The 12,431-nt window shown below is 31.1% G+C and overlaps 1 protein-coding gene across 4 annotated transcripts in view; it reads right to left on the bottom strand.

The window, feature by feature from the left end:
• Nucleotides 1-2,458: 2,458 nt before the first annotated feature.
• LOC139485375 (uncharacterized) overlaps nt 2,459-12,431 on the bottom strand; it is a 41,158-nt gene continuing 31,185 nt past the window's right edge. The window contains exons 1-3 of one of the 4 annotated variants that reach the window (XM_071269822.1): nt 9,228-9,316; nt 4,379-4,502; nt 2,459-3,701 (exon numbers count right to left, since the gene is read on the bottom strand). In XM_071269822.1, coding sequence (XP_071125923.1) covers nt 3,031-3,701; nt 4,379-4,445 — 738 coding nt within the window. In that variant the 5' untranslated portion in view covers nt 4,446-4,502; nt 9,228-9,316 and the 3' untranslated portion in view covers nt 2,459-3,030. Of the gene's footprint in view, nt 3,702-4,378; nt 4,503-6,829; nt 6,939-7,237; nt 7,327-9,227; nt 9,317-12,431 lie in introns of those variants that run through there. The other 3 variants (XM_071269821.1, XM_071269820.1, XM_071269819.1) reach the window with 3 other exon arrangements.

Here is a 12,431-nt window from a genome sequence, read left to right as displayed (position 1 = left end):
AATACACAACCTTTAAGATGCAAAATTAAAAACACTATTTCAGCGCTTGAATTTTGTTTTTTTCGAAGATAGAAAAAATATTGAAATAATTTGATAAACTGGTGTTTTATACTTTAGAAAATAATTCTGTTATATACTATAGTGAAATACATACACAATATGAAAGTTTATGGATGTGAAACGGTCAAGGCCACTTCTTCTTTTGCTATGTCTTAAATGGAAAATAATCAGAAGGTTCCAAATCAACGCCATTTTGTAATGGCAGCTCTTCATATAATTAGTCAAATTTGTCGTTTTAACATCGTTTATAGCATATGCTTATGATTGAATCGTTTTTGTAGCATTCTATTGAATAAATATCAGAATATTTCTCCTTTTTGTTCTTGTGTTTGAAATATTGATATTTTTAGGTCTGACCTTTGACCTCAATTTCACAAAATTGTGACCACTCTGGATTTTTACGACCCAACTTTTCTTATTGTACACGTTGTCCTCTTTCCATCGATATATAATTTAGGTGTGTGTTCTTCCGGACCATTAAAGTTTTAAAAAATGAACTCTGGTTGCAGTACTATCAGCCTATATGTATTATCGGAGGTGTATGTGAATACGACGAAGTTTCTTATTGAACAGATCAGCCTTTATGTATTATCGGAGGTGTATGTAAATACGACGAAGTTTATTATTGAACAGATCAGCCTATATGTATTATTGGAGATGTACGTAAATACGAAGAAGTTTATTATTTGAACAGATCAGCCTATATGTATTATTGGAGGTGTATGTAAATACGACGAAGTTTATTATTGAACAGATCAGCCTATATGTATTATTGAAGGTGTATGTAAATACGACGAAGTTTCTTATTGAACAGATCAGCCTTTATGTATTATTGGAGGTGTATGTAAATACGACGAAGTTTATTATTGAGCTGATCAGCCTATATGTATTATTGGAGATGTACGTAAATACGAAGAAGTTTATTATTTGAACAGATCAGCCTATATGTATTATTGGAGGTGTATGTAAATACGACGAAGTTTATTATTGAACAGATCAGCCTTTATGTATTATTGAAGGTGTATGTAAATACGACGAAGTTTATTATTGAACAGATCAGCCTATATGTATTATTGGAGATGTACGTAAATACGAAGAAGTTTATTATTTGAACAGATCAGCCTATATGTATTATTGGAGATGTACGTAAATACGACGAAGTTTATTATTGAACAGATCAGCCTTTATGTATTATTGGAGATGTACGTAAATACGAAGAAGTTTATTATTTGAACAGATCAGCCTATATGTATTATTGGAGATGTACGTAAATACGAAGAAGTTTATTATTTGAACAGATCAGCCTATATGTATTATTGGAGATGTACGTAAATACGACGAAGTTTATTATTGAACAGATCAGCCTTTATGTATTATTGAAGGTGTATGTAAATACGAAGAAGTTTATTATTTGAACAGATCAGCCTATATGTATTATTGGAGATGTACGTAAATACGACGAAGTTTATTATTGAACAGATCAGCCTTTATGTATTATTGAAGGTGTACGTAAATACGAAGAAGTTTATTATTTGAACAGATCAGCCTATATGTATTATTGGAGGTGTATGTAAATACGACGAAGTTTATTATTGAACAGATCAGCCTATATGTATTATCGGAGGTGTATGTAAATACAAAGAAGTTTATTATTTGAACAGATCAGCCTATATGTATTATTGAAGGTGTATGTAAATACGACGAAGTTTATTATTGAACAGATCAGCCTATATGTATTATCGGAGGTGTATGTAAATACAAAGAAGTTTATTATTTTAACAGATCAGCCTATATGTATTATTGGAGGTGTATGTAAATATACGACGAAGTTTATTATTGAACAGATCAGCCTATATGTATTATTGGAGGTGTATGTAAATACGACGAAGTTTATTATTGAACAGATCAGCCTATATGTATTATTGGAGATGTATGTAAATACGACGAAGTTTATTATTGAACAGATCAGCCTATATATGTATTATCGGAGGTGTATGTAAATACGACGAAGTTTATTATTGAACAGATCAGCCTATATATGTATTATCGGAGGTGTATGTAAATACGACGAAGTTTATTATTGAACAGATCAGCCTATATGTATTATTGGAGGTGTATGTAAATACGACGAAGTTTATTATTGAACAGATCAGCCTATATATGTATTATCGGAGGTGTATGTAAATACGACGAAGTTTATTATTGAACAGATCAGCCTATATATGTATTATCGGAGGTGTATGTAAATACGACGAAGTTTATTATTGAACAGATCAGCCTATATATGTATTATCGGAGGTGTATGAATAGGAAAGAATAAAATATTTTTGTTTCCCAAATTACAGGGCACATGAAGGGCATAACATCAGATACATAATAAGTAACAACAACAATAATAGTCACATGTAAATATATATTTAGCATTGGTCAGAATCAGAGCCAGAAACCACATATATATTGTGAATAAAAGAATAAAATTACATTATATGTCATTCTCAAATCATTAACTTGACTTAGTTCAAAACAGTCACAAATATAACAGTCCAGTTTTTCCATAAGACTTTACATTTTCTTGGGTCAAGGGCCATACAAATTTAGAAGATTTTCTTTTTTTAAATTATATCAATTGTAAGAAATGTATTGAAAAAAAATCTTCCCTTTAAATATCAGGGCATTCTAACATAAAAATGAACCTAAAAAGTATGCAATTTGAACAAAGACGCTCAGATCTTTCTATATGTTTTTTTTTAATGTCTGTCTATCTCAATGTTTAAAGAGTGACCGCTTATTCTTAATTTACAAATTGACTGTCTCCGCCCCCCCCCCCCCCCCCCCCCCTGTTGTTTTAAATATTTTTCTTTTTTTAAACGAAAATATATGTAAATACGACGAATTTTATTATTGAACAGATCAGCCTATATGTATTATCGGAGGTGTACGTAAAAACGACGAAGTTTATTATTGAACAGATCAGCCTATATGTATTATCGGAGGTGTTGGGGTTGGTGGTAATGTTGTCAAACAGTTAAAGTCATCACCATGAATGATTTGACCTGAATGGTCACACATTGAAAAATAGCACCAGTTTCCGGAATGTCCGCTAGATATTTGTTCTCCAAGTTGGTAATGTTTCCCTTCAAAGAAACACCCACGAGGTGTTGGGGTTGGTGGTAATGTTGTCAAACAATTAAAGTCATTACCATGAATGATTTGACCTGAATGGTCACACATTGAAAAATAGCACCAGTTTCCGGAATGTCCGCTAGATATTTGTTCCCCAAGTTGGTAATGTTTCCCTTCAAAGAAACACCCACGTGGTGTTGGGGTTGGTGGTAATGTTGTTATTGGGGGTAATGTTGTAGAACAGTGGAAATCATCCCCATATATGATTTGCCCTGAATGGTCACACATTGTGAAATGGCACCAGTTTCCTGATTGCCCCTGTTCAATCATCTCACCAAAACGATATGTTTGTCCTCTATAAACACATCCTGGTGGCATGGTTATCATTGGCATTGTAGTTGGTGGTGGCGTCGGAGGCATTGTAGTTGGTGGTGGCGTCGGAGGCAAATGATTTTCAGTTTTAACGTTCACTGCTCGTTTATTCATGAAGGCTCTCAACACCATATTCATTTTAGTATCTACAATATGAAGGTACTGATGCACTGATTTATAACTGTTACTCCTAAATATATAATTATTTTTTTTAAATATTCATATATTATTTATGACTTCTAGTAACAAACTTCTGAGAACGTATCATGTATCAGAGAATACGAACGCTAATTGCATGTAAAACACAATAATTATGATAAAAAAAACCAACAGTTAATTAGATGCATCATACGTGTATTTCGAAAATGTATTTTCATTACAAGCGCTAACCAGTCCTAAGTAACCCCTTTTTAAAGAACAAATAATCACATTTATTTTAATTCTTAACGGTTCTTATTACGAAAATAGTCAGAGATTTTCATATTTTGATTCTTTCATGCAAATATCATGTATATCTGGGTTCTCTTTAGACACCGACACTAATAATATAATAAGGCGAAACGTAAAAACGGATTTGCAGGGGTTTTAACCCGTGTAAACTATAGTCTTTATGAAAAGCAAACCTTCTGGTATCAGATAAATTCTACTATATTATACATATCCGTCCTAGTTCTGCACCGCTTAAAGTTCATGCACTCTTGAAATAAAATTCAAGTCTTAAAATCACATGATTATTATAAATTGTTTATGTACAATATTCTGCTTACTACCAGTAACAGATAATACAGTAACCATGTTAATAATAAGAGAATTACTAATTTACCTCTACTTTCCACTATTGTGTGTAAAAGTCCAAAGAAAACCATTAAAAAATGCAGTTGATAGTACATATTTTTCGAATATCCGTTACTACTGTCTTATCTTTGTGTGACAAACACTTCAACAAACTGAAACGAATATTAAATGAAAGATTTTAATTGAACTGTTCCATTTACAGAACAGGGGGAGGAAGTGTTAAAATGATTCAACCTAATTGAAATACTGATCTCTGATTTCGTTATACTACTCAGATATAGAAAACGAAATTAGAGATCAATAAATTTAATTAGATTGAAAATTATTTAGTTTCATACATTGGACCATTTTATTCCATTTTGACAGAATAAGAACAAAGAGAGGGAGAGGGGTGTCAAAAGGCGTCATTTTCATTATAAAATCAATGGTAAAAGACAAATGTTAATTCATAACTCAGCCTCAAATTCCTGCATACAAAAACATATATAACATGTGAACCATTTTTGCATTAGTTAAACAGATTTTTATATCTACGATCATCTACGTACCAAACGTGTATAAAAGAAATAAATAAATATACATATAAAAAAGAAAATGTGGTATGATTTGCTAATGAGACAACTCTCCACAACAGACCAATTGACACAGAAATTAACAACTATAAATAATAGGTCACCGTACGGTCTTCAACAAACCCCATACCGCATAGTCAGCAAAAAAGGTCCTGAAAGGACAAATGTAAAACAATTCAAACGAAGAAACTAACGGCCTCATTTATGCACAAGAAAATAACGAAAAACAAATATGTAACACATCAACAACCATGCACTGAATTACAGGCTCCTGGCTTGGGTCAGGCACATACATACAGAATGTGGCGGGGTTAACCGTGTTAGCGGGATCCCAACCCCCCCCCTAAACATAGGACAGTGGGGTAACAGTACAACATTAGAACGATCGACTGTAAAAATGTAATTTTATAAAAAAAAAAAAAAAAAAAAAGAAAAAACACAACACATTATACAAGAGACAATATCTGAAAAAGTCTAATTTCCATGTCTCGCACTTCACCAGCATTTATTTTTTTATTCAACAATCTTTTTTGAAAATTTTATCATTCTTATATTTCTTCCAATAAATTTTTTTAATTAAAATGTTCCCCCCCCCCCCCCCGCCCCCTAAAGTAATGTTGTCCCCTGTGTATTTTTGAAAACTAAATCATCAAATAATATCCAAATTAATTAACCAGGCGTCCGATTCTCTCATATATGATATATTATATAATAAACTTGCCCCTCATTTGTCTTTTATATTAGAACTATAATAGCATGTAATAAAATTTTGCAAATTTTAAGTGAAAAAAATGAGTCCCCAGGGGTGATTTTCCTCCTGTTACCACTGGGTTTTGTTTTACCTGTGGAAGCGTTTACAATACCAAGAGTTATTTTCCCATTATGTATTGTGAAGAGCATCATTTCCTGAATGTATTAGTACAAAGAAATAGTGGGAAAGGCGGTTAGGTTCGAAAATTCAAGCCCATCCAAGGTAAGAATTTATAGAAAAATACTTATTGGTGTTCTATCCTGTTATAGCCTTTTCTTACACTTTCTGAGAATATTTTTAAGTGTGTATTTATATCATCTTTTTAAAAGTTATATGTCACAGGAAATACACTTACATGTAATATGATAAAAAGGACAAAAACTATCGCGTAATTCCTTTCAAGACAATTTCACTGAAGAATCGAAAAGTTAATCTACTATATGCCAACCATTTCATTTAATATAAGTTATCACCAACATATCAAATAATTTCAAAATAATATACAGTATATTAAATAAAAAAATAGTTTTTTTGCTTTTGATAACAGCAGAGAACATTGTGCAATTCTAGTATAGTAGATAGTAACAGAAAGGAATTTATTTTAGAATTTTTCATTACCTAGGCAGGTTTTTCATCTTGCAAATACAGTTTCAAAGGATAAATGACATTGTTTGCTGTTATCTTCCAATTATGACCAATCTAAAATGATGTAATATTTTTCTTAAACTTTAAAATAAAGCAGAAAAATCCTTTTTGTTACCAACTCTGACATGTTACCGACATATCTGACTATATTTAAGTATATTTCTAAATCTTTTGTATTGCAAATGCTAAAATCAATAATTGGCATTTGATAAACTATTGCAGGATATACTTATTCCTTATTCCCATTAGAAACTTTTTAAAATTGATTCACTTTGGTAACAGGAAAGAACTGGATTTGTTTTGTACCATTTTTAAAATTGCCATTGTTTCCTTATTAAACAATTGTTTGAATTACAGACAACAGTTCCTAGATCCCCAATGTGTGTTCTTCGATTTGTGCTATTAAAATACCGGGACTAAAGATTTTATTTTGTTTTTTTTTATTGCCAAAAATTAGACTTTTTCAGATATTTTAAGTCGAACTAAATAGTAGTTTCTAAATTTTACTCACAGTACGTCCAGAGGTTTAGTTTATCTACATTAAGTAATAACCTGAGCTTGACATTAAATTTAACTCACAGTACGTCCAGAGGTTTAGTTTATCTACATTAAGTAATAACCTGAGCTTGACATTAAATTTAACTCACAGTACGTCCAGAGGTTTAGTTTATCTACATTAAATAATAACCTGAGCTTGACATTAAATTTTACTCACAGTACGACCAGAGGTTTAGTTTATCTACATTAAGTAATAACCTGAGCTTGACATTAATTTTTACTCACAGAACGTCCAGAGGTTTAGTTTATCTACATTAAGTAATAACCTAAGCTTGACATTACATTTTACTCACAGTACGTCCAGAGGTTTAGTTTATCTACATTAAGTAATAACCTGAGCTTGACATTAAATTTTACTCACAGTACGTCCAGAGGTTTAGTTTTTCTACATTAAGTAATAACCTGAGCTTGACATATAACCGGACACATATATATGTCCTATAATTATACAATAATAGGTTGATTATATCCCGGATATAAGTTAAATGACATCCGTTGTTTTTCTGATCGTTTTCCGAGATAATGTCTTTATTGACATTCTAATTTTCCAAATGATGTTGCATATTATAAGATTAAACGACCTTTAAAGGAATTTATTGGTGTATAAACTAGACCAATTCACTCACAAGCCAATACAAGTCCCAAGGACGTTTATGATATGTTTGTGAGTGACTTGGTCCAGTTTATACACAAATAAATTCCGTTAAAAGGCCGTTTAGTCCTTATAATTCCTTAAAATTGGAGATAGGGAATATATTTTTCCACATTCGTTGCCTCTATCATACGTAAACTGTATATTTATATCATTGAATAGGCCTGGCGCATGAACATATTTGTTGGTTAACGCAAAAATATGTACTCAATGAAATATGCTATCTGATAAAAAGTAAACTGCAAAACTCTTATAATCATTTTAAACGAATGCTTTTGTGTATTATTTTATTTGACGATAAACGTGCAGTGAAAATATATTTAGTACCGTCGGTGTTATTATCGCCGTCATCTTGTTTACATTAGTTAAGAAAAGAAGTTCGGTCAACGTCGACTTCAACGTATTGCCTAATATGCAAATCATATAAGAATTAAATGTGTATAATTAAAGTTAACTACTGCAAGGAGCAGATTAAGTTTCAAGGAATCATACATAAATAAATATAGTGTATCAAATAAAGCAAAAAATACATTCGTTATGATTTAATTTATTTTGTGTTGAATAAATATATTGACATTTTTTTATAAGCATTGCATGGTTATTTTAAACTTGCTGTCCCTATTCTCATTGCTAGTCTTTATATACTTTACCTTTCTAATATATAGTTTTATAGATATGTAAATTCATCTCAAAATTGTGACCAATCTAAAATGATGTATTTTTTTTTAAACTTTAAAATTAAGCAGAAAAATCCTTTTTGTTACCAACTCTGACATGTTACCGACATATCTGACTATATTTAAGTATATTTCTAAATCTTTTGTATTGCAAATGCTAAAATCAATAATTGGCATTTGATAAACTATTGCAGGATATACTTATTCCTTATTCCCATTAGAAACTTTTTAAAATTGATTCACTTTGGTAACAGGAAAGAACTGGATTTGTTTTGTACCATTTTTAGAATTGCCATTGTTTCCTTATTAAACAATTGTTTGAATTACAGACAACAGTTCCTAGATCCCCAATGTGTGTTCTTCGATTTGTGCTATTAAAATACCGGGACTAAAGATAATTTTTTTTTCTTATTGCCAAAAATTAGACTTTTTCAGATATTTTAAGTCGAACTAAATAGTAGTTTCTAAATTTTACTCACAGTACGTCCAGAGGTTTAGTTTATTTACATTAAGTAATAACCTGAGCTTGACATTAAATTTAACTCACAGTACGTCAAGAGGTTTAGTTTATCTACATTAAGTAATAACCTGAGCTTGACATTAAATTTAGCTCACAGTACGTCCAGAGGTTTAGTTTATCTACATTAAATAATAACCTGAGCTTGACATTAAATTTTACTCACAGTACGTCCAGAGGTTTAGTTTATCTTCATTAAGTAATAACCTGAGCTTGACATTAAATTTTACTCACAGTACGTCCAGAGGTTTAGTTTATCTACATTAAATAATAACCTGATCTTGACATTAAATTTTACTCACAGTACGTCCAGAGGTTTAGTTTATCTACATTGAATAATAACCTGAGCTTGACATTATTTTTACTCACAGTACGTCCAGAGGTTTAGTTTATCTACATTAAGTAATAACCTGAGCTTGACATTAAATTTTACTCACAGTACGTCCAGAGGTTTAGTTTATCTACATTAAGTAATAACCTGAGCTTGACATTAAGTTTTACTCACAGTACGTCCAGAGGTTTAGTTTATCTACATTAAGTAATAACCTGAGCTTGACATATAACCGGACACATATATATGTCCTATAATTATACAATAATAGGTTGATTATATCCCGGATATAAGTTAAATGACATCCGTTGTTTTTCTGATCGTTTTCCGAGATAATGTCTTTATTGACATTCTAATTTTCCAAATGATGTTGCATAGTATAGGATTAAACGACCTTTAAAGGAATTTATTGGTGTATAAACTAGACCATTTCACTCACAAGCCAATAAAAGTCCCAAGGACGTTTATGATATCTTTGTGAGTGACTTTTGTCCAGTTTATACACAAATAAATTCCGTTAAAAGGCCGTTTAATCCTTATAATTCCTTAATATTGGAGATAGGGAATATATTTTTCCACACTCGTTGCCTCTATCATACGTAAACTGTATATTTATATCATTGAATAGGCCTGGCGCATGAACATATTTGTTGGTTAACGCAAAAATATGTACTCAATGAAATATGCTATCTGATAAAAAGTAAACTGCAAAACTCTTATTATCATTTTAAACGAATGCTTTTGTGTATTATTTTATTTGACGATAAACGTGCAGTGAAAATATATTTAGTACCGTCGGTGTTATTATCGCCGTCATCTTGTTTACATTAGTTAAGAAAAGAAGTTCGGTCAACGTCGACTTCAACGTATTGCCTAATATGCAAATCATATAAGAATTAAATGTGTATAATTAAAGTTCACTACTGCAAGGAGCAGATTAAGTTTCAAATGTTTCAAGGAATCATACATAAATAAATATAGTGTATCAAATAAAGCAAAAATACATTCGTTATGATTTAATTTATTTTGTGTTGAATAAATATATTGACATTTTTTTTATATAAAGCATTGCATGGTTATTTTAAACTTGCTGTCCCTATTCTCATTGCTAGTCTTTATATACTTTACCTTTCTAATATATAGTTTTATAGATATGTAAATTCATCTCAAAATTGAAATTTGGCTAGAAAAATGTAAGATGCAGAATTTTGTTCTTCCCTCTACGAGATTCGAACACCAACTCGGTTCCCTGAAATCGTGGATGTTGGACCACGCGTGCGCCGTGATTCGCACCGGTCCAAGACGGGCACGTGACCTCGGACAAATCGGAAAAATATAGCTTTCGGTATAGTCGATGTTATATGCTTTCCCTCGTCGACTATATCTGGGCAAGTCGACGGTGTACCTTTCAGCTCAGCTGTTTTGTCTGCCTTAAAGGATAATACTATTTGATAATAAATATATTATATTATTATACATTATAAAGATGTGACAACGTTATGACAGGCATCCTCCATCTAATAACTTGTGGTTATAATATACTTGTATCGAATAGAATATAGGTTCAAGTACGTATACTGGCCCATGTCTCGGGCTTTCCACAAGTTACTTCTTTCATTCCATTCTGATTTTTCGCTACACAATATTATTCGTTCAGTTTACTCTTCCCAGACTAAGGCAGTGTAGAAGCAGATATAGGGGCGGTGTTCTCCCGTTTGTGGGACAAGTTTGGATGATTTTATAATGTATCACTGAGGGACGACTCTTAGTTAATAAGTGCACCCCGCTTTTTGAAAATTTCCGGGTCCACCACTGCAGTAGAATAGTTATTCATTTTATTACTCATCTTAGACTAAATTGTCCTTTTATTTGGTATTTTTTTACAATTATGAACCAAAAAAATCGTGTCAAGAAATCATTTCTAAAAATTCCGATATATATATAGCAAACCAACCTACGGCACCCATTATTATAGTAGTTTAAGATTTGATTTCATTCAACAAATTATGATTATTTATGACTTGCATGTACATGTAGCTTAGAACACAGCCATATACTAAATGGTCAATAATATTAATCATCCTTGAACTTTCTCTATGGGATGTTTGAACAATTTCAACGGAGACAATTTCTTCTACGATTCCTCTACGTTGGCATGGCCTGGAACTATTTACTAATTAATATAAATTAATAATCCCCGGCATAGCGACTTCCGTGGTGTGGTTAATATTTGTTAACATTTCCTAAATGCACAATCACTTTTGACGATTTCTGCCTTGACAGATTCAATTCAATTTTAGATTCAAGGTCAGTTAATATATTTACACTCAGTTTATTTAAGTACTTCTTTGTAGATGTATTTATTGAAAATTTTGGTCCTAACTCATATCTTTCAAGCTACATCTTTTTTAAAAACGAAAGTAGAGTCATCGTATATTTTATTTTCAGTAGAAGTCTATAGACTGACCGGAATAGAAGAGAGTAAATCAGGTTTACACAAAGTAAAAAACGCGTTGATCTTTTGATCTTTGATATCATAATATTAGTTTCACCTGTTCCATTGCAAGATAATTTGGTTTTTTAATTTTTATTTCCTGGTTCTAGAACAACAACAACAACAAAAAATTTTATTTGTTAACCAAGATGCTCCGAGGAGCAGTACAATTACAGTTTAAATTAAAGACAAATAATAAAATGTGGTGACCTTTTTCATTGAACTATTTGAAATTACAATACATGACAATAATTTAACAAAAACTATATAGGAGAAGGGAGACAACAAACACAGTATATATTCTCAAAGATAATGAGTGAGTGAACACAAGTTAATGAAGATCCATCATTATGCTATTAACAAATGGATCTTCGTTAGCATTATTAGACATCAACCTTTCACATTTTGATTGGCCATTTAGAGTTTTAAAATTAGAAAATTTAGAGGATAAATCTAAAATGAAACTGGACCTTTCAGTTTTATTAAAGTGATGGACATTGAAGAGGAAATGAATTTCATCATCAACAATGTCATTAATCCATAATTTACACAATCTTTTGTAAGTGGGGTATTACTTTATGTCTTCCTTTTTTCTATTTCAAGTTCATGGTCAGTCTAATTCTAAGTTCAGGTTAACTAATTTAATGTTTTACAATTACAGTAAATATTTTTCAAGGCCAATATTATTTTAAAAATAATCTATAGGTTCTTAATTCATTTCTTTGCACCATGCCAGGTTTGTTGTTATTTAATTGGTTAAGCCAAATTTCATCATATTTAAACTACAGAATAAACTTTAAAACTATTAATTAATTAAATATACTTCCTACATATTGTAGTGAAAATCAGCTAAATATTAAAAGTTGCATTACTAGTAAGTTCTT

Source organism: Mytilus edulis, chromosome 8 (genome assembly GCF_963676685.1).
Source record: "Mytilus edulis chromosome 8, xbMytEdul2.2, whole genome shotgun sequence".
NCBI classification, from domain to species: domain Eukaryota; kingdom Metazoa; phylum Mollusca; class Bivalvia; order Mytilida; family Mytilidae; genus Mytilus; species Mytilus edulis.
Note: the sequence above shows the minus strand (reverse complement) of the source record. Positions and strands in the feature narration are given on the sequence as shown.